Here is a 27,629-nt window from a genome sequence, read left to right on the forward strand (position 1 = left end):
AAAGTTAACACTTGGCCATTTCTCCACTACATTGTCCCTTCCATTCTGGGATCACAGTTATGTAACTTCCTATTAGATGTCTTGTCTCTGTGCTCCGTCCTAGGTAATTTCTTCAGCTATATCTTCCAATTGACTAAATTCTCTTTGGCTATGTCTAATCTGCTGTTAAATTTTTCTTTGATTTTCAAGCTTCAGCAACTGTGTTTTTCATTTTTAAAAAAGATTTTATTTACTTATTTGACAGAAGAGAGAGCAAGAGAGAGAGAGAAAGAGCACAAGCAGGGGGAGTGGTAGGCAGAGGGAGAGGGAGAAGCAGGCTCCCCTGCTGAGCAAGGAGGGGACCAATGCAGGACTCGATCCCAGGACCCCTAGACTGTGACCCAAGCCAAAGGCAGACACTCAACCAACTGAGCCACCCAGGCGCCCCTATGTTCTTCATTTCTAAAAGTACTTTTGTTTTCCCAAAACAGCCTAATAATTTTGGATAGTTTGTCATTTATTCTTATGTTTTCATAGTTCATCAATATCTGATGTTTTTGGACTGTTTATGTATTAGGTATTATGTATTATGTATGTATATATTTATGTATTGATAGTTTCTGCTTACTTGGTTTTTTTAAAATTTAATTAATTTTGTTTTGAAAGTCGGTGCTAGGGGCGCCTGGGTGGCTCAGTGGGTTAAAGCCTCTGCCTTTGGCTAGGGTCATGATCCCAGGGTCCTGAGATTGAGCCCTGCATTGGGGGGGGGGGGTCTCTGCTCAGCAGGGAGCCTGCTTCCTCCTCTCTCTCTCTGTGCCTGCCTCTCTGCCTCCTTGTGATCTCTGTCTGTCAAATAAATAAATAGAATCTTAAAAAGAAAAGAGTTGAAAGTCGGCTCTACACCTGGGGTACCTGGGTGGCTCAGTCGGCTGAGCATCTGCTTTTGGCTCTGGTCATGATCAGGGGTTCCGGAGATTGAGCCCCTGTGTCAGGCTCTCTGCTCAGTGGGGAGTCTGCTTCTCCTTTTCCCTCTGCCCCTCCCCCTGCTTGTGTGCTCTCTCTCTCTCTCTCAAATAGGTAAAATTTTTCTAAAAAGTAGGCTTCACACCCAGCTTGGGGGTTTGACTTCATGCCTCTGAGATCAAGAGTCATATGCTCTACTGATTGAGCCAGCCAGAGGGGCTCACTTGTGGTCAGGTTGGTTTGTTGTCTTGCGTGTTTGCTAGTATTTATGATCTTATCATTTTAGGATGTGGGAATCTTGGAGACCTACACTGGGAGTGCTTTCTTCTGAGCGGACTTGAGCACAGTTCTGCCAGAGGCCCGGAGCTGCTACTAACCCACAACTACTTTATCCCTTCTGGGGTTCATTACTTAATGCATTCAGTTCTCCTGGCATTTTGCTCAAAGCTTAGTCCTAATAACAATACTAATATAAGTATTTTCCTTTAGGAAAGTTCATCCATTGTACATTTTCTTATATTTTACCTCTCTTTGCTCTGATTTCAGCTCATTATTTTCAAATCAAAGCTCATGGGTTTTTGTTGTTGTTCTCGTTGGTGAGGAGGCTGGAGAGTCCCCTTTCCTTACCAAGTGTAACAATGCATTAAGAAGTATGTGCTATAGGGCACCTGGGTGGCTCAGTTGGTTAAGCATCTGCCTTCAGCTCAGGCCATGATCCTGGGGTCCTGAGACTGAGCCCCACATCAGGCTCCCTGCCCTGTGGGGAGCCTGTTTCTCCCTCCACCTGTTCTTATGCTCTTGCTTGTGCTCTCTCTCCCTCTCAAATAAAAGAATAAAATATTTTTTAAAAAAGAAGTATGTACTATAAGTGAGATAGACTTTTTATTGTGGTAATATATATATAACATAGAATTTACTATTTTGACCAGTTTTAAGTGTACAATTAAGTGGCATTAAATAGATTCACGATCTTGTACAAGCATCACGTCTATCTCCAGAGTTCTTCATCTTGCAAAACTGAAACTCAATGCATTAGACAGTAACTCTCCATTATCCTCGCCCCCAAGTCTTTGGTAACCTCTCTGTTCTACTTTCAGTCTCCATGAACTTGCCCTTCCAGCTACCTCATTATAATTGTTAATTTCTTTTTAAGATTTTATTTATTTATTTGTCAGAGAGAGAGAGAGAGAGAGCACACACAAGCAGGCAGAGTGGCAGGGAGAGGCAGAGAGAGAAGCAGGCTCCCTGCTGAGCAAGGGGCCGGTGTGGGACTGGATCCCAGGACCCTGGGATCATGACCCCAGGGGAAGGCAGCAGCTTAACCCACTGAGCCACTCAGGCACCCCTATAATTGTTAATTTTGTGTGTCAACTTGACTAGGTAGGAGGTGCCTGGATATTTGGTCAAACTATTCTGGGTGTGTTGGTGAGGATGTTTTTGGATTAGATTAGCATTCAAATGGTAGAGTGAAGAAAGCAGATTGCCCTCCAATTGTCTGAAAGCCTGAATAGAACAAAAAGGCTGACCTTCCTTAAATACAAGAGAACTGGGCGCCTAGGTGGCTCAGTGGGTTAAAGCCTCTGCCTTCACCTCAGATCATGGTCCCAGGGTCCTGGGATCGAGTCCCGCATCGGGCTCTCTGTTCAGCGGTGAGCCTGCTTCCTCCTCTCTCTCTGCCTGCCTCTCTGGCTACTTGTGATCTCTGTCTGTCAAATAAATAAATAAAATCTTTAAAAAAAATACAAGAGAACTCTTCCTGCCTGACTGCCTTTAACCGGGACATTGGCTTTCCTAGCTTTGGGGCTCAAACTGAATTACCGGCCCTTCCTAAGTCCGGAGACTGCTGGCCTTCAGCCTGGAATTTACACCGTCACCTATCTTGGTTCTCAGGCTTTTGGACTCAGACAGAACTTGACCATTGGTACTCCTGAGTCTCCAGCTTGCTGGTTCACCCTGCAGATCTTGGGACTCGTCAGCCTTCATAACCATGAGCCAGTTCCTTACAATAATCTCTTTATACACAGACATACATACACACACACTCTATCAGTCCTGTTTCTCTGGAGAAGGCTCACTAGTACAGTCATGGAAATGGACTCAAACAACACTTGTCCTTTTATGTCTGGCCTATTTCGGTTTGCCACTTGCCCCATGCTCCATTGTGGGGTGTGGCCTATTACCATTCAACACAATGCGTTCAAGGTTCATCTATATGGTAGCATGTATCAGAGATAAACCCTTTTAAAAATGGGAATGTAGGGGTGCCTGGGTGGCTCAGTGGGTTAAAGCCTCTGCCTTCAGCTCAGTTCATGATCTCAGGGTCCTGGGATCGAGCCCCGCATCGGGCTCTCTGCTCGGCAGGGAGCCTGCTTCCCTTCCTCTCTCTCTGCCTGACTCTCTGCCTACTTGTGATCTCTGTCTGTCAAATAAATAAATAAATTTTAAAAAATGGGAATGTCTTCTGGAATATAGATTATCTGTATCCTGGTCCACTGAGCCACCAGAAGTGGACGTCTACTGCAGCATTGGAGGACCAGGGAATTCCTCCTGGAGATGATGTTTATCTGAGACTTAAAGAATCAGCCAAGAAAAAGGGGTGGCGCAAAGCACCTAGAGGAGAAGTGTTCTAGGAAGAATAAACAGTATGTATAAAAGCCTGGTGTGAGAAAGAACATGCTGATTTTAGGGACCTGAGTATGAGGGGAGCTTAGAGACAAAGGAGCAAGTGGGAAAACACCGTGCCAGGGAGATGGATAAGGGCCATACCATGATTAATTCTTGGTGAAAAAGAAAAGAGACCCTAGAGATGAACTATTTGTTCTCTCATTACTCATGAGATCTTAAGACTTTTGTCATGTCCTCTAATTACCATAATTTGTTGACTTATCCAGCAAATCCTCATCAAGGAGGAAGATTGTCTGGGTCCCGTATGTTAAAGGTCAACGAGGTTTGGGCATGTAAGTTGCTGATGAGGACACAGTCATCTTTAAACATCTGGCAAAGAACGCTCATTCTCCTTCACCCCCTGCTTCTCGCCATCATCCTAGATGACGTCAACATCTATAGGATAATCAACTTTTGGCTCTCCTCTCCTCTTTCCTGGAATTGTACATCCTTGCTTGGAGTCACCATGTCCTCCCCAAAGGCCTTTCATGGTGTCCTATTACTACAGATACTCAATAAAATGTGTCTTGAAAGCTTGATCCTATATCAACCTTGTTATGTTTCTAAATGTCCAGCCCTAGGAGAGATTTTGTGCCTCTCCCATGAGACCGGCATACCTTTACTTGGCCATTCTGAAGAAAAAGAGTCCAGCTGTGGCCGTCTTGACTGCTGGCGATGAGGAACTCCTTCACGTACATGTTGGTGAGGAGAGACTTCACCCCCTGCGTGATTACTCCTGTGACTTTCATTGTCTTCTGGAAGTCCACTTGCAGCCACTCTTTTGGATTATTTGCCTGGGGAAAGTCAGTTAGACTAGTAACCTGTTGGTTACTATTTGCTCCCAGAAATCCCCACATCCTTTCTTCCCCACCATGTCAGAGCAGGCATCACTCTGCATTTTAATGGTCTCTTTGTCGGTCTCCCTTCTTAGACTCTAAGCAACCTCACTGCTGCAATTTTTCATGATTCGTCCCTGTGCCCTCAGGGTCTGCCATTTAATAGGAGCCCAGTAAGTGTTTGCCGAGTGAATATACAGGCCCTATACAGATGAACTTAAAAGAGCTATTCAGGGACTGAAAAATCACAAATTCAGTGGTTCTGGGAAAACAGCTGTGCCCAGCGAACTGTACATGACGGCCACTTTCCTTTGAGGCACCAAGAAACGTGCGAAGAGGGCCAGTTGTTGATACGGGCCTGCCAGACCGACCTCGGCTACCACGGTTCCGTCACAGACATCAGGCCAGTATTGCTAGAGATTCTGCTGCCCGGAGGCTCGGTTAGGGATCACTTCCCCCAACAAATGCTGTGCGGATTTCTCCCCCCAGACACAACCACCCTGGCACCTTTGGGAACAATCAGGTGACAGAAACGCCTTTAAAGAAACAGTCAAGGGCCTTCTCTGTTCTTTCCTGACCTTACCTGAGGCCTCCACGCGTTAGCTCTCCCCTGCAGGTGCAGTCGGGCTTGGGATGGAGACCAAGCGGCAAACATGCTGCTCAGGTAGGACGAGGCAGTCATCTGGGCGTCTGCTATCGCTTTGCTCTCCATTCCCAGCGGCATGCTGCAACCTCGGAGAAACGGAAGGGCCGTAGTTGTCAGAAGGTGCCTGCGTCCGCTGGCGCTCCAGGGCGTCCGTCATCAGGACATCACTTCCCAGGCATTAACTTCAGCATCGATTCTGTTACTGTTAGCCTGACGAGCCCCTCATTTCTGAGTCAGCTCTTCCCAGGTCTGTCTGAACCCAGGCTGACAGTGACCAAGTCCTCGGTTTGGTCAGGACTGCACTGGTTTCAGCATTAACCGTTTTATGTCCTGGGAAACCCCCTGCTCTTGAGAACGCCAGGACAGTGACTCATCCTCCCCGGGCTTGGGAGAGGGGAGGATCCATGAAGGCTTGGCACTTACTGTTTAAATCACAGCCCATCAGCTCCATGCGAAGAGTGCTGCGGATGCTGTAGTGTGTTGGGTGCAAACGGATGTACCGAGCAATGATTGGAGGGTTAAAAACATTGTGTTTTATCCCGGATGAATCCACATTGCCAAAGAAGACCTGCAGGGAGGGATTAGCACAGGTACACGGAAAGTGGTGACAATACAGAGCAATTCCTCCCAAGCACATCTTCCTTCTAATTTTGCTTTGTGCGTTTCTCAACAGCATTCAACACTCAAGTAAAAGCCTTCTGGCTAGACAGGATGTTAGAGTGGAACACAAGAAGGAGAGAAACCGCTGGAAGAAGTCGGGGCCAGTGAAGTGCTCTTCTGCCCTGGGGTCTTATAGAAGGCTCATCAAGGCTGAAGAAGCCATTTAGGGCTCTTCTAACCCAGCAGTCTGAGCATCACCAGCGAGCAGTTAGATATCCTGCATCTGAGCTCTGTTCCAGGTCTACTGAATCAGAATGCAAAGTTTGAGAAGCACTAGCTCAGGGCAGAGTCAGCACCCTGCCCCACAGCCTCCGAGCAACCTTCCAGGAATGTGGGGTGTGTGTGTGTGTGTGCGCGCGCGCGCATGTGTGTGTGTCTGCGTGAACTGTCAGGCTTTAATTAATAATTCATTGTATATGAATTCGTGAGACACATGTTAACATCCAATATATGGGGTTTAAGACCTTGACAAGTCTAGGTTCCAGAGGAAAGTGCATGGCATATTTGAAGGAAAAGGAACACAGTTTGAGAAACATGATAGCAATGCCTATTCAAACGGCTTAGATTTAAACCATGGCATACAGTATAACGAAAATTGAAAATTATCTTTTACAAAACACTTGCGATTTGTATCTGCTTGAATATACTAAAACAGGAATTAACGTTTCTGTTACATAATCACACATCAGAGTTATAGTATTATGGGGAATTTTCTAAGAAATTGTTTGCTGGGGCACCTGGGTGGCTCAGGTGGGTAAGTGTTTGCCTTCAGCTCAGATCATGATCATAGAATCCTGGGATCGAGCCCCATTATGGGCTCCTTATTCAGTGGGGAGTCTGCTTCTTCCTCTCACTCTGCCCCCCCACTCATTCTCGCTCTCTCTCTCTCAAATAATAAATAAAAAAACTCTAAAAGAAGAATATGGGGGTGCCTGGGTGGCTCAGTGGGTTAAAGCCTCTGCCTTCGGCTCCGGTCATGACCCAGGGTCCTGGGATCAAGCCCTGTGTCAGGCTCTCTGCTTGGCAGGGAGCCTGCTTCCCCCTCTCTCTCTGCCTGCCTCTCTGCCTACTTGTGATCTCTCTCTCTGTCAAATAAATAAATAAAGTCCTTAAAAAAAGGAAGAAGAATATGGAGGGACACCTGGGTGGCTCAGTTGGTGAAGCGTCTGTCTTTGGCTCAGGTCATGATCCTGGAGTCCCAGGATCAAGCCACACGTTGGGCTCCTTGCTCAGTGGGGAGTCTGCTTTTTGTTCTCCCTCTGTTCCTCTCCCCACTGGTGTTCTCTTTCTTGCTTGCTCACACTCACTCTCTCAAAAAAATAAATAAAATCTTTTAAAAAAGAATATAGTGGTGCCTGGGTGCCTCAGTTGGTTGAGTATCTGTCTTTTGCACGGGTCATAATCCCAGGGTCCTGAGAATGAGCTCCATGTTGAGGTCCCTGTTCAGTGGGGAGTCTGCTTCTCCCTCTACCTCTGATTCTCCTCCCTGCTTGTGCTCTCTCTCTGTCTCAAATAAATAAAGAAAATCTTTAAAAAAAGAATATAGATGCAGAAATCCTCAAATAATTTTAGCAAACCGAAACCAGCAGCACATTATAAATACTACATTTCATGTCTAAGTAGGAATTCTCCCAGGAATACAAAGATGCTTAAACATAAGAAAATTACTTAACACTAAAGCAATAAAACAAATGTGAAAAAGCCCACAGGATCCTCTCAATTGATGCAGAAAAAGCACTCAGAAAAACCCAGTTTTTCCTGGAAAAAAAAACACCAGCAAATTAGGACTGGAAAGGGAATTACAAAACATAATGAAGGGCATTACTGAAATAGCCATAGCTAATGCCATACTCAATGGTGGCAGATCGAAAGCTTTCCCCGTAACATTGAGAACAAGATAAGAATGTCTGCTTTCACTGTTTCTATTCAAGATTGTAATAGAAATCCTAGCCGGAGCAATGACACAAGAAAAAGAAATAAAAGGCATCTATATTGGAAAGGTAAAAGGAAAACTATGTCTATTGTCAGATGACATAATCTTACATATAAAGAAACCTAAATATAGAAAGCACATAAAGTTAGTAAATGAATTCAATAAAGTAGCAAGATATGAGATCAACACACAAAAATCAGTTGTGTCTCTATATAGCAGCAATGAAAAAAATCTAAAATGAAATTGACAATTCTATTTTTTTAAAGATTTAATTTATTTGACAGAATGAGAGAGCGAGAGAGAGAGAGGGAGGGAGGGAGCCTGTGAGTGAGGAGCAGCATGGGGGAGGGGCAGAGGGAGAAGCAGGCTTCCTGCTGAGCAGGGAGCCTGATGTGGGACGGGATTCCAGGACCCTGAGATCCTGGCCTGAGCTGAAGGCAGATGCTTAAGCCACTGAGGCAATAAGGCACCCTCAACAATTCTATTTAAAATAGTGTCAAATGGAATTAAATACACAGGAATACATTTAGCCAAGGACGTGCAAGACTTGTGCACTGAAAATTACAAAATCATTGCTGAAAGAAATTAAAGAGGACGCAAATAAAGGGAAAGTCATCCTGCCTCAGTAAACTGAACATGCAATATTGTTAAGATGGCCGTAATCCCCAAGGCAATGCAGAGACTCAATACAACCCGTATCAAAATCTCAATGAGTTGTTTTACAGAAATGTTAAAGCCAATCGTAAATGCATGTGGACCTGCAAGGGACACAGATAGCCAAAACCATCTATCTGGAAAAAGAACAAAGTTGGAGGACTCGCACTTTCCAATTTCAAAACGTATTTCTGAGCTCCAGCGAGCGATCCCCAAAAGTGTGGTACTGACACATGGTAGACACATAGGCCAAGGATTAGGAACTTAGAGTGAGAAAGAAACCCACGGATTTATGAATAGTTGGTACTGAACAAGGGTGCCCAGGCCCATCAATATAGAAATGAGCGATCTCTTCCAGGAATGGTGCTGGGAAAACTGAATATCCGCAGACACGAGAAAGAATGTGGAGTCCAGGGTAAAACCGAAATTGAACCCCCCAGATGGCTCACAAGCCTGAATGTAAACGAGGACACTATGAAACCCTTGGTATAAAACAGCGATGTAAATCCTGGTGGCTTTGGTCATGCAAGGGTTCCTTAAATACGGTGGCAGCCAAAGCATAGCCACAAAAAAAGGAGGAGGAAGAGAAGAGGAAGAAGGAGGGAGGAGGAGGAGGGTGGGAGGAAGGGGAAGAGGGGGAGGAGGGGGTGGGAGGAGGGGGAGGAGCGGGAGGAGAAAAACAAAGGGTAAGTTGTACCCAGCCAAACCCAAACTGTTTGTGCACCAAAGGGCTCTGTCTAGAAACTATTACACAAGAGTTCCTTAAATGGGGTAGGAAAAGCATAGCCACAAAAGAAGCAGGAGGAGGAGGGGGAAGGGAGGAGGAGGAGGAGGGAAGGGGAGAGGGAGGAGAGGATGAGGGGGAGGAGGAGGGGGAGGGGACGAGAGAGGGGTGGGGAGGAGGAAGAGGAGGAGGAGGAGGAGGACTTGGGGAGGGGGAGAAGGAGGAACCGTGTAGGCCGGGAAAGGCCTGCCCCAGGGTGGGAGAAGCGTTTGCCAATCACAGAGGCGACAAGGGCGTCTTCTTCCTAAAGAACACCTTGAACTCAACCACAAAGAGGCGGGCCCAGCCGGGCCGAGCCCGTGGGCCACAGACGTTCCTCCAAAGCGCGTGTGCAAACGTCCAGGAGGCCCGTGGGAAGCCGCTCCCCATCGTTGGCCATGGGGACGTGCAAGTCCCAAGCCCTGGGAGCGGCGCCGGGGTGGCTCGGCGGGTGGAGCGTGCGGACTCTGGACCTGGCTCGGGCCAGGCCTGTTCTCAGGGTCGTGAGACCCAGCCCCGAGTCAGGCTCCACGGTGGGTGGGCTCTGCGCCGGGCACGGAGCCTGCTTCAGCTTCTCCCTCTCTCTGCCGCCCTCTGCCCCTCCTCCGCTCCCTCTCTAAGAGGGCGGGGTTGGGGGGGGGCGAAGTCACCGTGAGATGCCACTTCGCCCCCAGTAGGACGGCTCTTCTAGGCCCCAGAAAGACCGACCGAGCGGGAAATGACCAGTCTGGGCGAGGCCGTGGAAGAACCGGGCCCCTGGCCCACTGCTCCCGGGATGGGGGAGTGGTCGGGCTGCGGCGGGAGCCACCCGGGCAGCTCCTCGGGAAGTGAGCCAGGGAAGGACCCTAGGAGCCCGCGACCCCGCTGCTAGCTGCCCAGGGCAAGGCCCGGGAAACAGGTGCTCACACAGAACCGTGCAGGCGGCCGTCCACCGCGGCGCCGTTCCCGTGGGCCCGGAGGTGGACATCCCTTCGAAGCCTGTCCCCTGAAGACCGGGGTCCACGACACGTGGTCTCTCCGGGCCGTGGCCTCCTGTGCACAGCCATCAGAAGACACCGGGCGCAGAGGGGCGCCACCACGTGCAGGAACCGGGTGAAAACGTGGGTGCCGAGGGAAAGCAGCCCGACAGACCCCCCCCCCCCCCGCCCCCAGCCCCGCAGCCCCAACCACCTCCTCGTCTGACGATCCCATCTCTAGGTCCGTCTCCAGAAGAGGCCAATCTGTCCGGGCAGGAAGCAGAGGAGGGGTTGCCTGCGGGGCTACGGGGGTGGGGTGGGGGGCGGGCGGGGAGGGAGGGGGGCGCCGTGGGGAGCGTCTGCCCGCCAGGCGCGGGGCTTTCTTTTGGGGGCGGGGCCCACGCTGTGGAGCCAGATAGGGGTGACGGTCGCCCCGCACGTCGAGGGTCGCCCCGCATGTCGAGGGTCTGCTTGGGGCCACGAGGCCCTCTCCCGGCTGGGGTTTCTTGGGTAGGACCTCCCAGTGGGGCGGAAGGTGAGCCTCCATCTCCTCCGAGAGGCGTCGTGGGGGGCCGTGGGGGAGGGGGGGAGGGGAGCAGGCTCCCGCTCGCGCCAATTCTCGGCGGGCTCGAGCTCCCGGCAGGGGCCGATGGGAAAGCGGTGACCTCACCGGATCCACGTGTCCCGAAGTGTGTGGCCCCCGACCAATGACAGGGGTCGGCCCGTGGTCGCTAGGAGACGGCGGCATAAGGGCCCGAGTCCCGAGTCCCGACCGGGTGGCTGGAGAAGTTGGGACCCGCTAAGCCCTGCCGAGCCCCGCTGAGCCCCGCTGAGCCCCGCCGAGATCCGCCGAGCCTGCCGAGCCCCGCCGAGCCCCGCAGCGCCCCGCCGAGCCTCGCAGCGCCCCGCCGAGCCCCGCAGAGCCCCGCCGAGCCCGCAGAGCCACGCAGAGCCCCGCCGAGCCCGCAGAGCACCGCCGACCGAGGCCCGTCGCCGAGCTAGAGCGCAGCCGAGGCCCAGCATGCCGGCCAAGAGGAGCCGTCCAGGGTCGTCCGGAGGCCAGACGCAGGCCCGCTCCCGCGCCCGCTCCCGCACCGCCCGAGCCGAGCTGTCGTTCTCCGTGAGCCACGTGGAGCGCCTCCTGCGCGAGGGCCGCTACGCCCGGCGCCTGGGCTCGTCCGCGCCGGTCTTCCTAGCGGCCGTCATCCAGTACCTGACGGCCACCGTCCTGGAGCTGGCGGGCAACGAGGCGCGGAACTGCGGCTCGACGCGCATCACCCCGGAGCTCGTGGACATGGCGGTGCACAACAACGCGCTGCTCAGCCGCTTCTTCCAGTCCACCACCATCTCCCAGGTGGCCCCGGCCCACGACTAGCGGCCGCCCCGCGCCACACGGCCGCTCGGCCCGCCCGCCCCAGCCGGGCCTGCTCACCGCTGGGGCGGCCCGGGGCGGGCTGGGGCCTCGGGCCCAGTCCCTCGCAGTCCCGACAAGGGACTCCAGAAACCCGTGTGTCCGAGAAATAAAAGCCAAGGAAAGAAACCCGCGAGCACGTGTGTGTGTGTGTGTGTTTTCGCGTGTGCATGCCCTTCGGTCACTCGGTGGGCCACCTGCTTCGGGGACGTCCCTCTCGTCGGAAGGAGGAGGCAGGGTCTGGCTGGGGGGCGGGGAGGCACACAAGAGCCGTTCCTCTCGGGGGCAGTGCAGGGGGTGGCCCCGGGTGGGACAGGCGGATGGGGGGGGGACCGAAAAAACCGTTTCTCTCAGGGACAGTGCAGGGGGGTGGCCCCAGGTGGGACAGGGCGGATGGGGGGGGACCGAAAAGCCGTTTCTATCAAGGACAGTGCAGGGGTTGGCCCCGGGTGGGACAGGCTGGATGGGGTGGGGGGCACAGAAGAACTGTTTCCTTCGGCGACGGTGCAGGGGCGTGGCCCTGGGTGGGACAGGCTGGATGGGGGTGCGGGGCGGCGCTGGCGCCCCCGAGACCCCCACATGAGCGCCGAGCAAGCCAGAGCCCGGGACAGTCCCGGGAAGGACGGGGTTCCTGGGGCTGCAGCTCAAGGCCAGGACCGCGGCGCCGTGGTGGGGACAACGTGCCAGGGCGACCCCCCGGGGGTGGGACGGAGGGGTGGACACACCTGTCGGCCTGGACTCTGGGAGGGCAGGGCCTGGGAGCGGGAGGGTGAGGAGGGACGGTGCGGGGGAGGCGGGCGGGGAGGGGCTGGGTTGGCCACCGCGAAACGTGCCGACTTGGCGGGGTGGACACACTTGGGGCTGCGGGCGGGGAGCAGGGACTCGGCCCTCGCGAACCATGCGGACTGGGCCTTAGGGCCACGTGGCGCCGCGGCTTGAGTTCCGCTGGGCTTCCGTTTGGGGACGCTAGGGGACGCCTGTACTAGCAACCCGGGCCAGCAGGCTGTCGCCTGGCAACAGCCGGCCCCCGGCCAGGCCCCGCCCCAGGACTGACGATTTGCATAGACGACGCCCCCTCCCCCCGCGAGGCCTCTCGCCGCGGATCCCGCGCTTTTCCTAGCGCAGGCGCGGCAGGGCGCGTGCGCACGCGCGGTGGTGCGGCCTCCCCCTCTCTCCGCCTCGCCTCCAGGGAGCGAGCGGGACTGCAGGCGCGTCGCTTCCAGGCGCCGCCGCCGCGCCCCGCCGACTGCGTCAGCGAGCGGGCGACGAACATGGCGGCGTCCGCGGCTGGCCTGGGTGGCGGCGCGGGTCCCGGCCCCGAGGCTGGGGATTTCCTGGCCCGCTACCGCCAGGTGTCCAACAAGCTGAAGAAGCGGTTCCTGCGGAAGCCGAACGTGGCGGAGGCGGGCGAGCAGTTTGGCCAGTTGGGCCGCGAGCTGCGCGCCCAGGAGTGCCTGCCCTACGCGGCCTGGTGCCAGCTGGCCGTGGCGCGCTGCCAGCAGGCGCTCTTTCACGGGCCCGGGGAGGCGCTGGCGCTGACCGAGGCCGCCCGACTCTTCCTGCGGCAGGAGCGCGACGCGCGCCAGCGGCTCGTCTGCCCGGCCGCTTACGGGGAGCCGCTGCAGGCCGCGGCCAGCGCTCTGGGCGCCGCCGTGCGCCTGCACCTCGAGCTGGGCCAGCCGGCCGCCGCCGCCGCCCTCTGCCTCGAGCTGGCCACCGCCCTGCGCGACCTGGGCCAGCCGGCCGCCGCCGCCGGCCACTTCCAGCGCGCCGCCCAGCTGCAGCTCCCGCAGCTGCCCCTGGCCGCGCTGCAGGCGCTGGGCGACGCCGCCTCCTGCCAGCTGCTGGCCCGCGACTACAACGGCGCCCTGGCCGTCTTCACGCGCATGCAGCGCCTGGCGCGGGAGCACGGCAGCCACCCGGTGCATCCGCCCCCGCCGGCGCCGCCGCCCCCACCGCCGCCGCTGCCGCGGGCCCCGGGGCAGCAGGTGGGCCCCGGCGCCGCCCCGGCCGTGGCCGCCGCGCTGCTCCCTCCCAGCGCCGCCTCCGCGCCCGGCGCTTCCTCTCCCGCCACGCTCGGAGCCTTCGCGGACGTGTTGGTCCGCTGCGAGGTGTCCCGCGTGCTGCTGCTGCTGCTCCTGCAACCGCCGCCCGCCAAGCTCCTGCCGGAGCATGCCCACACCCTGGAGAAGTACTCCTGGGAGGCTTTTGACAGCCACGGGCAGGAGAGCGGGGGCCAGCTTCCCGAGGAGCTGTTCCTGCTGCTCCAGTCCTTGGTCATGGCTACCCACGAGAAGGACACGGAGGCCGTCAAGTCGCTGCAGGTGGAGATGTGGCCGCTCTTGAGTGCTGAGCAGAATCACCTCCTTCACCTCGTCCTGCAAGAAGCCGTCTCCCCCTCGGGACAGGGCATCTGATGAACCACTTCGACCAAGGGACTTTGGGCTCGTGGCAGAACTTCGTGCATCTGCCCTGGCCTTTGGGGCGAGGGGCGGGGGGCAAGGGGGGGGGGTTGCGGGCGGGCGGCGGGGAAGGGAAGGGGGTCCGAGTAAAAGACAGGAATCCTAGCAGTTCTGCCTTGATCTTATTCCTCTTGCCTCCTTAGGCATTAAGTTGACCACGAGTTACCTGTCGCCCCACAACGTACTGCCGAGACGGTGGGAGGGAAACAACATGATAGGATCTGTGGAGGACATGGCTCTCTTCCCCCAAACGGCCCACATACAAATAAGAACCCCTGGGGCGCCTGGGCGGCTCAGTGGGTTAAACCTTTGCCTTCTGCTCGGGTCATGGCCTCAGGGTCCTGGGATCAGCCCTGCATTGGCCTCTCTGCTCAGCAGGGAGCCTGTTTCTCCCTCTCTCTCTGCCTGCCCCTCTGCCTACTTGTAAATTCTCTCTCTGTCAAATAAAGAAATAAAATGTTTAAAAAAGAAAAGAATATAATCTCCCTCTCCAGTCATTCGGCTTTGGGAAAATGCATCCTCTAGGCTGAAGCTGTGCACAGTACTAATCTTTTGGGGTGCCACTGAAGGACACGGGTTGGCAGATTTCTGTTTTGCCTTCAGTGTGTGTGGGGGGGGAGGGGGACATGTTGAGCGCTCACCATGCCTTAAGCGCCTCAAAATGGGTGGGACTCGCAGGGTAACCTTTACTACCTCTACTTCAACAATGTGGAAGCAATAGGTAAGCGAGTACAAGAGAGGCCCATCGAGACAGATTCAGCTACCATTCCCATGCTCTCCCTTGGCTGCCTGGAAGGGTCTTTCGCAGCCCTTGAAGCCTAGTCTAACTTACTGCAACAGCGGGTAGGGTGTCAGACACATGAAAAGATGCTCAACATCATTCATCATCAGGGAAATGCAAGTCAAAACCACAATGAGCTATCCCCTCAACTGTCAGAAACGCTAAAATCAGAAACACAGGAAACGTGTTGGCGAGAATGTGGAGAAACAGGGACCCTCTTGCACAGTTGGTGGAATGCTCTCTGGTGTAGCTGCTGTGGAAAACACTGTGGAGGGTCCTCGAGAAGTTACACATAGAGCTGGCATCTGGTCAAGTAATCCCACTACTGGGTATTTACCCAAAGAAAAGGATAACGCTAATTCAAAGAGATATATGCACCCCTATGTTTATTGCATTATTTACAACAGCCAAATTATAGAAGCAGCCCAAGTACCCATCCATAGATGAGTGGATAAAGAAGACACACAAACTGGAATATTTGTGAACCATAAGAAAGAAATCTTACTACTTGCAACATGGATGTATCTAGAAGTTATAATGCTATGTGAAATAAGTCAGAGAAAGACAGTATATGATTTCACTCATGTGGAGTTTAAGAAACAGAATTTGAAAGAAAAAAGAAAAGACAAACTAAAAACCACAATCTTAAATAGAGAAAACAAACTGATGGTTACCGGAGGGGAGGTTAAGTGTGGGGATGGGTGGACTAGGTGATGGGGGTTTAAAAGTGTACTTATCGTGATGAGCCCTGTGAGTAATGTATAGAGTTGTTGAGTCACTACACTGTACACTTGAAACTAATATAACACTGTTCATTATTTATACTGGAATTAAAAAAGAAAGTTTTAAAATGGTTAGGGTGTATGGTCCTTTCTGGTTTTGCTTTTTCTTAGTATACTCCTCTCACCCTAGGCTACAGGCCAGGCCAACTGCCTTACTGTCTTATTGATGGGGGAGCAGAAGGCATGCTGAGGACAAAGCACCAGCTAATACCCTGCAGGCGGGGTGCCTGGTGGGTTCCCTAGAGGAGGGAAAGGTATGACATTCCTCTGGCACTCCTGGCTGCCCAAGAGCAAAGGAAGAGGAAAAATAAATGAGTAACGGATAGAGATCATAGTCATGCACGACATGAATCTCCCATCAGTTTTGCAACTATCTAAATGACTCATAAGAGAAAAAGCAATCTTGGGGCTCCTGCGTGGCTCAGTGGGTGAAGGGTCTGCCTTCAGCTCAGGTCATGATCCCAGGGTCCTGGGATGGAGCATCTGGCTCCCTGCTCAGTGGGGACCCTGCTTCTCCCTCTGCCTGCTACTGCCCCTGCTTGCATGCTCTTTCTCTCTCTCCCTCTCAAATAAATAAAGTACTTAAAATAAAAAAATGAAAAAAAGCAATCTTATCAATAACCAGAACCTCCAGAAACCTATAGACTCAATTTCCTGGGACCCTCATGTCACCCTCCCCTCCATAGAAAAGAAAATCTTATATTATCCATAATTCCTCACAACGGCAGTGCAGGTCTTTCTGCCCACAGGTCCTGTCCCTGTGCTATAATTAAAAAAAAAAAAACCCTTTACTGCACTGAAAAAGTCTCAAGAAAATTTTCTTGGCCATAGGCTACCGAACTGCACTTCAAACCACATCATTACGACAAGAATGTTCAGGAGTTATGATACGTAACTGTGATAGTATTTGGATTTGGGCTTAAGGAAAAGCCTCCGTAGGGCTCAGGTCTAAACTCCCTGTATTGAGGAAGTGGGGTGGTTGGGATTACCAGAGAGCTTGGTGTTGGGTATACCAGTATAATTCTAGAAAATATGAAGGTTGTTTTTCATTTGCCATTGGCTCGTTTACAGATCTCCCTCAGAAACTTTATAGCATAGACAGCTGGGACAAGGCCAGATTTCAGTGATTTTCACAGACTTTGACAAAATCGCTTGCTAATTATCAACTTAATGTCAAAACAACACTGATTTCTAACATGAACCCAAAATAAGTATTTTTAAAGCACATTAAAAATAGTTTTCTTTTTAACCTGAAAACCAGAAGAAAGAGCCACATCACTGAAATGTTCACTGATAAATCAAAATTAACATTTATATTACAGACTATTGAGGATGGGGGCAGTGAAGCAGTGGTCCTTAAACATTCCCCCTCCCTCTTTATGTGGGACATCTGTGATGAGAAATATTGCTGATGAAACATATTCTGTAAGTGAACGAAACAGAGATCTAAGAACATTTGAGGACCACTACACTGGAAAGGCCACATGGAATTGGCCTGGGACAGCCCCAGATGCTGTCCTGGCTAAGGCTGGTCCGCACCAACTACCAGACATGCAGGTGAAGATGCTTCCAGATGCTTCCAGCCCCCAGCTGAGGCCCTGGTTATTGCGGAGCACAACCAACGACCTCTACTGCACTAGAAGTCCTCACCCATAGAATCCCTGAACCAAAGAGAAGGGTTGTTTTTAGGACATTAGGTTTCGTGGTAGTTTGGTACTCAGTGATAGTAACTGGACCAGGGAAGGAAAGCCACTCTGAAGGCAGCAGTGACCTTCAGTGGAGAGAAACAGCCAAATCTTCTACAAAGGAGGGCACCAGGAGAATAAATATCTCATATATATGATATCATATCATATCATATCAATCAATATCAATATCATATATAAATAATACAATAAATAAATATCATATCAATACATATCTCATATATATGATATAGAAATATCATATATATATTTTTTAAAGTAAACTCAATGCCCAGTATGGGGCTTGAACACACAAGTCCCGAGATCAAGAGTTACATGCTCTACCAACTGAGCCAGACAGGCGCCCCAAGAATAAATGTTTTGATCTTACTCTCCTTCCTTCCTTCCTGCTGGCTCTCTTGCCAGCACTTTCCAAAAGCTAGAGGATAAGGTAGCCTGCTGCTGTATTCCGCATAGGTCAGACTGAAGACAAAGAAGCAGGGTAGAGAAGCAGGACCGTGGATCTAAAGGGCAACACGGGAGTTATCTTGCCCAGGGCCATCTGACGACTTAGATCTTTATTCTGAAGAGAAGAGGAAGACACTGAAAGGTTTTAGGCAGGGGACTGATAAAATCATTATCCCAAAAAAGGATGTGCAGCTCTTATCAGAGGAGAGACTACAAGCCAGAGACAACTAGTTAGGAATGTAGCGTACCAGAGCAGAGTGCGGTAAGGGGGCTTGAGGCAACAGTGGCAGCTGAATAAAGGCAAGAGAGGAATTCCGAGAGGAATTACACAGAAAGCCGTGCTGGACTTGCGGACCGGCGCAGCAGGAGGCATGAAATAAGGAAGGGGTAGATAATGGTACTAAGGTTTCAAGCCTGTTTAACTTAGGGTCTTGTGATCATTTCCCAAGGTTTCACCCATTCTTTTATGTGGAAGAGACAAATCTTCACATCCATTCATGGTTCTGCCCCCCTAAACTCGAGTCTTAAATCTCGTGCCTGCTGGAGTTCAACCTAATTGCCCTCAAACTCAAAATATCCATAAGCAAACTCATAATGTTATCAATCCACTCAGTCCTAACCACAGATTTCTGTCAACAGAACATCTCTTCATTTCTATTATCTATGAGATCTTTGGTGCTATTTTTTAAACAATTTTTTAAGGTTTTAGTTATTCATTTGAGACAGCTGTCTGTCAGAAAGAGAGAATGAGCAGGGGGAGAGGCAGAAGATGACTTTCCACCCAGCCAGGAGCTCGATGCGGGGCTCGATCCCAGGGACTCTAGGATCAGGACCTGAGCTGAAGGCAGACGCTCACCTGACTGAGCCCCTCAGGCACCCCTGATGCTACTACTTTTATTCCCTATGCCCATAATCAATTCTTTGCCCATAAGTTGAAAAATCTTTTTTGGAATTAAGTTCATGGAAGCTAAGAGTGTTTGTCCATATCTGCAAATCTTTGTCAAAGGCTCTTTAAAGACTCGGGCATTGTCTTGGAAGAACTAATTACATACCATTAAGGTCCCGGTAGAATTCCCTCGATAACTCTGCCACTTCTTTCCATCCAGACTGTACATGATGATAAACTGGGAGATGTAGAGGCTGGAGAACTTCTGACGGGCACCCTGGGTCATGATGCTGTGAATAATCATTGGCGCCAACAGATCCACCTGCCAATTAAAACAACGCTTTATTCTAAATGTACGTACCCACCTTCTGGAATTAATTATTGGCTTAAGAAGGGCCTACACCAATACAGACATGCTCTCAGTAGTACCTTGGATCTGTGTGAAGTGGTGAGATAAATGATGGGAACAAGAAGGAAAGGCGCTGAGTGGGTCCCCAGGCCACTTCCCGACAAAGCAGACTACTTTCAAGTCAATGTGCTGCACATGGAGCCACGTGACCCAACGGTCTGCCCACACTTCAGCCTCAGCCAAGTCAGAGCCCATTTGCTCTCCTCTCCTCTCCCCAGGCCAGTCCTCCTCCCTATCAGCACTGTAAACTGCCGTCCCTCCTTCACGTGTGAGTTCAGAAACTCTTTTCTGACTCCCCCAGACAAATTCAGTGCTGCTTTCTCTATGCTTCTGCTTCCCTTTGTGCACACAGTCAAGCAGGAACAGGACAGAGAGCGGCAAGGTCTTCAGAAGCTACAACACATCCCGGCCCATTACACGCTACGCCCAAATGAAGAGACTTCATTTTTGCTCGTGGTGTCGTGGCGCAGACAGTGGAAGTACCAGGTGCGCCAGTTCTGTGGCTTGTTGAACTATTTCCAGCCGCCCCATGTGCGAGGTCTTTTTAATGGAGTCTTTAACGAAGTCTTGCCAGCCTTTCCCACTTACATTTTATAACTGATGAATTCTAGGCAAAGTGCCGATCTAATCTACTTCATCTTCTTCTTGTGCCTTGACTACATGATGACTGCAATCTTGGAGGAATCTGACATTTTCACCTGTGTGTGCAGCCATGTTTGCCTGCGACAGCGAGACACGTCTCTGCACAGGGACGTGAGCACAGCGGTGAGACCCGCTCGGTGTGCCAGTGGGTGCACTGCAGCTGCACCGTTCTGAGGCTCTCTGGCTGCCTGGAGCCATGGCTTTTTCTTCTTTTTTTGGGGTAAGTCAATATAATTCTTTATTTCTCTGGGGTATTTATTTTATAAAGTTACCAGAACAAGAAAATGTATACCTGGGCTTTAGTAGGACAGATGGCAAAAAAAAAAAAAAAGCACCTTGAGGATGAGGAGATTGAATACAGATTGGCTGATAATACAGTTAGGTAGATTTGTAACTGGTTCAATTACCACAAGCAAACTGTGGCCGTTAGTAGATGATTATCAACCTAAAGGGGGCATTCTAGAAACAGCAGAGTATAACGATTACAAATGAGGCCTCTGGAGCCCAACTATCAAAATTCAAATTCAATTTTGGCTCAACCACTCATTGGCTGTACGACTCGGGGCAAGTGACTTTTCTCTGCTTCAGCTTTATCTGAAATGAGGGTGACTGTAACAGTGCGGCGAGGATTTGTTGAAATTCTGGGACTTGTTTAAAGCACACAGTAAGGAAGCCCTGTCTACTTCAATATATTGATCATGAATTGGCTAACGTATAAAAACGTTTGCTGATCAAGCAGTAAATTCAGTGAAATTGGGAAGACTAAGAAATTCTTTGGGAGACAGAAGCTTGACAGGCTGAAACAATGGGCCAAATCTAGTGTGTGGGACCTGAACACGGTGTACGACTTGGGTTCTTTGGCCGGGAGCGGAAAAGGCACTCTATTTACTAGTCTCATCAGGTTGTAGCCAGTGAAGGACATATAATTCCCCAAATGGAAATGACAATGCTATCACAATAAATAAATCCGTGGAGCAACAGAGGCAGGACACACAAAGAGATGACAATGTCCACCACCCAGGGATACACGTAAGGTTGAAAGAAATGCAAGGTCAGCAAATGGGGTTGGGCAGCTTCCCAAGAAACAAAAATGCTCAGGAATTCACAAGCAGTCAGTTCAAACTGAGTCGTAACTAGCAGTCTCCGGGCAGTGAGTACCAGAGGCGGGAGGCACGCTCGGGCTCTAGAGGGAACCGACTGTCGCGGCAGGGCCGACAGGCTGTGCTGGCATTTCCACGCTACCCTCAGCGCTCATGCAGCAAGTCCCCGTATGTTCGCCCTCGAAGGGGTCAGAGCCATGAGTGAACCCATGTTCACTGGATAAAATCTTTGGATATGTTGGATGGAATATAACATTATTAAAATGAATTTCACATGTTTCTTTTTAAATGTGGCTATTAGGAAATATAAAATTACACATGAGGTTTGTATTTGTGGTTCGGATTGTAATTATCATATTGGACAGTGCTTCTCTAGAGGAAATGGGAAAATGAGAAAATTTGAAAGATCTAGTTATTTAAAAAGAAACTGAGTAACCCTAAAGACATTGTCTCCGTCATTGGCTCCAAGTTAGTTTACTGATTGGACTAGCAAACAAAAAGAAGCCACTCTATTTTTTCTCTGTCGGTTACCTGGAGTTTGATAAAAATGAGTTTTGTTTTAGCTTGCAAGAGGAATCATGACATAAACAAATGTGACGCGCTTTCTAACCTTGATCCAGGAGAAGGGGTCCTTGGTGCTCCAGGCATTGACCGATCCAGAGTAATGAAGTCTGGCCAGCTTTGGGGCCCACTGTCCTTTGCCCAAGAAAGGAGAAAGAGATTAGATTCAGCTGTGTTGGTCCTAGATACTTAGGAATAAAATTGCTTTCTCTCTTCTTTTAAGATTTTATTTATTTATTCCGGGCGTGCAGGAGTAGGGGAGATGGGGTGGGGGAGGGGCAGACGGAGAGGGACAAGCAGACTCACAGGCGCTCGATCCCAAGACCCTGAGATCATGACCTGAGCTGAAATCCAGAGCCAGTTAACAGAGTGGGCCCCCCAGGTGCCCCTAAATTTGATCTCTTGAGAAAGGCTAAGCCTAGCTGAGGAGAAAATAAAGGCAAAAAGCGCAGTAGTATTTAATTTTCTAAACTTAATAATTTTGTTTATTCTTAGCACCTCTAATTAGGGGGGACTGGATTGTATTACAAGTACTATAAAATGCTATCATTACTTCTTTATTACATAATGTATGTTCCTTCTAGAAAAGTTAGTTAATGAAAAATAAAATGTAAGTAAAGATGAAAGTTAAAAAAATCATCCTTTTGCCTACAGACAAATAATATTATTTTGGTATATAACTCTCAAGCTTTGTTTTCTTCTCCTTAAAGATTTTATCAATAGCCAAACTATGGAAAGACCCTAGATGTCCATCAACAGGTGAATGGATAAAGAAGATGTGGTTCATATATAGGATGGAATACCATGCAGCCATCAAAAGAAATGAAATCTTGCCATTTTCAACGATGTGGATGAACTAGAAGGTATTATTCTGAGCAAAATAAGTCAATCTGAGAAAGACAATTATCATATGATCTCCCTGACATGAGGAATTGGAGAAACAAGACAGAGGATTAGAGGGGAAGGGAGGGAAAAATGAAACAAGACAAAACCAGAGGGGAGACAAACCATAAGAGACTGTTAATGTCAAAAGAGAGAGAGAGAGAGAAAGACTGTTAATTGTTAATCCCAGGAAACAAACTAAGGGTTGCTGGAGTGGAGGGGGTTGGGAGGGATGGGGTGGCTGGGTTATGGATGTTGAGGAGGGAATGTGCTATGGTATGTGCTGTGAACTGTGTAAGCCTGATGATTCACAGACCTGCACCCCTGAAACAAGTGATACATTATATGTTAATAATAAATAAATAAATAAATAAGAAGAGTGACTACTGCAGGTCTGGGATTTATCTGCTAGAGAGGGAGAGAGAGAGAGCGAGAGCAAGAGCGCCCAAGAAGGGGAAGGGGCAGAAGGAGAGGGAGAAGCAGGCTCCCTGGATTCCACGTTCTGGATTCAGGATCCTGGGGTCATGACCTGAGCCAAAGGCAGATGCCTAACCAACTGAGCCACCCGGGTGTCTCATCAAGCCTTGTTTTCAAATGGCATTTTGTTCCCTCTAAAACAGGGTTGACAAACCTTCTTTTGTAAACGGCCAGATAATAAATAATTTAGGCTCTGCCGATTATTTGGTTTCAGCTACTTAGCTGTTGTGGTAGAGTGAAAGCAGCCACAGACAACTGTAGGTCAGCGGGGCTGGCTGTATGTGTCAGTACAAAATTCTAGGTACAGACACTGAAATTCGAATGTCACATAATTTTCACATGTCATGAGACATTCTTCTTTTTTCCCCCAATCATTTAAAACTAGAAAAATAATTCTTAGTTTGAAGGCTACATAAAAATAAGTGGTGGTGCTGGGGGTAGGGAGAGGGGGTGGGGGATGGACCTTGGGGAGGGCATGTGCTATGGTGAGTGCTGTGAAATGTGTATGCCTGACGATTCACAGACCTGTACCCCTGGGGCTAATAATACATTATGTGTTAATTAAAAAAGAAAAAAATAAATAAGTAGAGGGCTGGATTTTGCCTTTAGGCCATAGTTTATTTACTGTTGCTCTAAAACAGCATCTGGGTAGAGCTGTAGAGTAGACAGCTCTACAGATCCTGCTCAAGCTTTCCTGCTGCTGCTCATAGGAGAGTGAAGACAATGGACTCAAGGGGAGCACTGGGGAATGCAGGTAGGACATGTAAGGAGGTGGTCATGAGAAGTGATAGTAGCTAGAACAGTGGCAATCAGAGAAGAGAAAATGGATGTAAGAGGCACTTGTGGAGTAGATGTAATAGAAGGATGGAGATGGATGGGTCATCTAAATCCCACAGAAATACAAAAATACAATCAGCCCAGTTCTTGGGAGACAAAATACTGGTATTTACCATATTGTCCTGAAGCTGTAATCTGAAAATCTCGGATGTGTCCAGAAGCCATCCCCAGTGGAGTCTGACACTCTAAAAGCAAAGCAGAGGGGCGTGACAGCTAGCAGTACCTAAAATCCAGCCTTCACAAAGGCAAGCCAGTGAGCACGGGCGAATACCAAGCAATGGTCGATACTTTCTATTGTTTACCATGTCATTTAATTCGCTCTGATAGAACCATCCACATTCTGCAGCTGCGGAACTAAGTAGACCAATGGTTCTCTGACTTGTTTACGGTTGAATCTTGAACTTTTCCGAACCATATTTGTAAGTTATCTCGGCAACCGAACCAAAATTCAGTTTCAAATTTTGCTCTTGGAGATGCTGGAGCTTCACAGAGTTGTGAGAATGAAGTTATTTTTAGCACCAGTTTGTTAAATACTTAGAGCTTTAGGTTCGTACATATTTGCTCTTCCCTGAGGACTCTGATTCAGATTTCTACCAGCAATATTCATTGTAGATTTGTTAATGACTGTGAGCTTAATAAAAGCAACCATCCTAGGAAGGAGGAAAGCTACTTACTCTTGCTGTACACCAGAAAAAGAGTGCTCATCCCTGCTCGTAGGTGCTCACCAATAAGGCATTCTATCCGCCAAATTCCAACTTTGGATGGTAGCATTTCCACAGTCTCAAAAACGCCTTTTCAAAAACAGAAGGAACAAAAATGATTTCTTTTTACTAAAAAATGAGCGTGAGATACAGTGGTTTATGCAGAACACCCAAGGAGAGCCACCTAAGTCAGTTCTACCACTCTTGGCCCCCTCAAAGCCAAAGTGCTTTGCTATGTGACCCCGCCAGTTTGGAGGTACTGAGGATTGAGTTCTGACAGTCCCTACCCCTGGGAAATGGGAGAGACGAGCTGGTGGGGGAACAGGAGAGAACCACTGCACTCTCAGAGTGCCAAAGGTTATTGTGTTTTTTTGTCCCCCCCCCATCAACCAGATGTGAGCTTCCTGGGCCAGGGAAGTCAGGGTGAGGTCCCCATGGACCTAGGCCACTGGGCTGCCTTGAGGGCTAACGCAACCCAGCAGTAAGAAGCTAGAGAGGGTACCGAGGGGTTGAAGAATGAGTCATTGACTCATTCAATGACTCCCTAGAATAAAGGTGTCCGTCGTAAGTAGTTAAGAACTGTCCTAGCATTTAACCTTTACCATTTCCATGCTGAAGTTCAAAGCAGCAGCCACGAAGGGGTTTGGGAGGACACACAATAAATGTAAGGCAGAGGAAGAGAGCGCTCAACCACACCTCCCTTGCCCGAGGTAGGCCTCTCAGAGTGCACCGGGCAGTTCGGGGTTGGAGCGGTATGTGTGACATGAAGTGGCCGCAGGGGAACTTATTACTGAAGAGTGAGCAGGAAAGTCACTGAACTTCTTGGAATTTTAACACAGAAACAGGGAAAGTTTGCTCCCACTATTAAACATGTTTTAATGGGGTGGTGGAGACCTAGAATAAAGCTGTGTTTTGATCAACACTGTGAGTCGTGCTTATACTGGTTATGGACATAAACAATTCACCGCATGGAGAACTACTGGTGCATTTGAGATGGTAGAAACCCTAACCCTAACCCAGGAAAGTGCCGCAACATTAACTATTCATTTATTCTGTTCTATTTCTTTTATAGCGCGTTATCTATATCTGAAATTATCCTGTTTATGGGCTAATTTATTTACTTATTTTAAAAGATTTTATTTATTTATTTGACAGAGAGAGAGATCACAAGTAGGCAGAGAGGCAGGCAGAGAGAGAGAGAGGGGGAAGCAGGCTCCCTGCCGAGCAGAGAGTCCAGGGCGGGGCTCGATCCCAGGACCCTGAGATCATGACCTGAGCCGAAGGCAGAGGCTTAACCCACTGAGCCACCCAGGCACCCCTCTGGGCTAATTTATTTCTTATGTTACTTGAAAAAGTAAGTTACCTGAGATCACGGAGTTTCTTGGCTTTGTTCATGGATTGCTTCCCCAGTGCCTGGACCATGTAAAGTAAGTACTCAGTACGTACAGCAGGTAGACAAAAAGGGCACTAATGAGCTCATACCTGGGTAGAGGTTGTAGACTGCCATTTTATACTCCTCTTTTTTCCGTACAGTGAACACGTGTCCACTGAAATGAATAGAATGGATGTTTTCACTGCTGCCCATGCTGAGCAGATACCATCGAATCTTTTGGTCCTGAGCCATTACTAAGCCAGGCAGTGTGTCCATCACATAGCCATTGACTGCTGGAGGAGAACACAGAGAAGGCTGTTGAAATCCATTACAGAAGTTTTTTCCTTCTCCTCCGGTAAAAAATATTGATTCCTACAAGGATTCCACTCATATACACACACTCTCAATTCATACACTGTCCAAGCCTCAGCCTGAGTAAGAACTGGGGGTGGGGTATGTTACCATGGAAACGGTAATTTTCTTTAAGAGTGGGATCCTCCTTCTGGATATTGCAGGGAGCTCTGCAGTTCCTTTCCAGGTTTTCAGTGAAGTACCAGCTCTTAGTCTCATCAAAAATAGTGAAAAACAGAGCGAATTCCTGCACTGTCACTTGTCGCCCGTGAGCAGGGTTCAGTGTATCACTGCGGCAGATCAGAAGGGGTCCAATCAAGCCTGAGTGCACATCCTTCTCCTGAGAGAGAAGACATCAATCCTATGAACATGAACGCCCTCGCCTACGAAGCAGCATAGATCTCTTATCAACTTCCATGCCACTCCAAACCAATCCTTACCCAGTAGGTTCCAGAGTGATCATTCTCAAACACAAATATGATGGCACCTCCCCTATTGGAAGCTTCCCACTAAGCTTACAGTAAATAGCGAAAGTCTCAGCAGATAACATGAAGTCCATTTCTCCTAAACCAGAAAGTGGCCAGAGCAGTGTCCATCTGCTTACCAGATCAACATCAGAAAAATAAGCCCAGGCTTTGCAGTCAAACTCGTCTTTACTGGGGGCCATATGCTGCTGCACTGTCCAAAAGTAAATTCTGGTGTCGTTAGGGTTGACAAACTTTCTCCTAGGTTCTGCTCCTTGTTTCTGATCTTCCTCGTAAGAAATCAGGCTAGAATAGAAGGAGTAGGGACGAGAGGCCTGGTTTTTGAAAGTTACCTGCAGAGAAAAAGGAAATACAAAATTTAAAAAAGAATTTGAGTATCATGTTTTAGGATCATATCAAGTCCTTAGCTTTAGGTTTATATCCCTAACAGCACTGCCTATTTGGGGTTTATCCAAGTTCTTAATGCCCAGAGGAAGTGGTACAGAGGATGGGTGTTGTCAGGACCCAAACCTCATGCTCTATCTACGGAGGAAACTGAGGTATTTTTGAACTCTAAAATCTTTAAAGCATGAGCTCAAAGTTGCAAAAGAGAAAATTCCTAAATACTGAAAAGCTATTCAAAAGTAAAAGGGAAAATATCACCCCAGGGGTTTTCAGAGACCATAAGCCCAAGAATTAACCAAGAACGTGTGGTTCTTATGACAAATTCCAGGATGAATGCATATAATCTTTTAAAAAGCGTTCAGATTTCAGGGCGCCTGGGTGGCTCAGTGCGTTAAGCCTCTGCCTTCGGCTCAGGTCATGATCTCAGGGTCCTGGGATCGAGCCCTGCACTGGGCTCTCTGCTCCACAGGGAGCCTGCTTCCCTTCCTCTCTCTCTCTGCCTTCCTCTCTGCCTACTTGTGATCTCTCTCTGTCAAATAAATAAATAAAATCTTTTAAAAAAAGACTTCAGATTTCAAAAAATTACACGTTTCACAGGACATATATAAACTAAAATAAGAATCAAAACAGAAAAATAATCGCTGACAATCCCATAATTTTAGATCCTTCTATATCCTTAAAGTAAATAATCAATTGGGCCACTGGATGACTATTTTTGGAAAAGAATAAGCTACTTTCATTTTTGACTCATACAATGCACCAAAATAACTTGTAGTCTACAGGAATTACTTATGGGCTAAAACGTTCAATGTTAAAAAATAAATAAATAAATAAAATAAAAGGTTAAATGTTAAGCAATTAAACTGTTTAAAAAAGTTGAATGTATAAGTGATTTTACG

The 27,629-nt window shown here is 49.3% G+C and overlaps 3 protein-coding genes across 7 annotated transcripts in view; 2 read left to right on the forward strand and 1 right to left on the reverse strand.

Moving 5' to 3' along the window:
* Positions 1–27,629, reverse strand: part of F8 (coagulation factor VIII) — a 117,451-nt gene that overhangs the window by 3,876 nt on the left and 85,946 nt on the right. For 3 of the 5 annotated variants that reach the window (XM_045995021.1, XM_045995024.1, XM_045995023.1), the window contains 10 exons: positions 26,466–26,678; positions 25,973–26,201; positions 25,621–25,803; positions 24,112–24,228; positions 23,551–23,622; positions 21,291–21,376; positions 18,696–18,851; positions 5,512–5,656; positions 5,026–5,174; positions 4,224–4,400 (listed from right to left, as the gene is read on the reverse strand). In XM_045995021.1, the coding sequence (XP_045850977.1) occupies positions 4,224–4,400; positions 5,026–5,174; positions 5,512–5,656; positions 18,696–18,851; positions 21,291–21,376; positions 23,551–23,622; positions 24,112–24,228; positions 25,621–25,803; positions 25,973–26,201; positions 26,466–26,678 (1,527 nt within the window). Of the gene's footprint in view, positions 1–4,223; positions 4,401–5,025; positions 5,175–5,511; positions 5,657–18,695; positions 18,852–21,290; positions 21,377–23,550; positions 23,623–24,111; positions 24,229–25,620; positions 25,804–25,972; positions 26,202–26,465; positions 26,679–27,629 lie in introns of those variants that run through there. The other 2 variants (XM_045995022.1, XM_045995025.1) reach the window with 2 other exon arrangements.
* On the forward strand, positions 11,052–11,429 carry LOC123934871 (histone H2A-Bbd type 2/3). The gene has a single exon (XM_045995028.1). The coding sequence runs from the start codon at positions 11,076–11,078 to the stop codon at positions 11,427–11,429; it is 354 nt and encodes a 117-aa protein (XP_045850984.1). The 5' UTR covers positions 11,052–11,075.
* On the forward strand, positions 12,658–13,965 carry F8A1 (coagulation factor VIII associated 1). The gene has a single exon (XM_045995027.1). It carries the CDS (start codon positions 12,737–12,739, stop codon positions 13,880–13,882), a length of 1,146 nt encoding a protein of 381 aa, XP_045850983.1. The 5' UTR covers positions 12,658–12,736; the 3' UTR covers positions 13,883–13,965.

Source organism: Meles meles, chromosome X, assembly GCF_922984935.1.
Source record: "Meles meles chromosome X, mMelMel3.1 paternal haplotype, whole genome shotgun sequence".
Lineage (NCBI taxonomy): Eukaryota > Metazoa > Chordata > Mammalia > Carnivora > Mustelidae > Meles > Meles meles.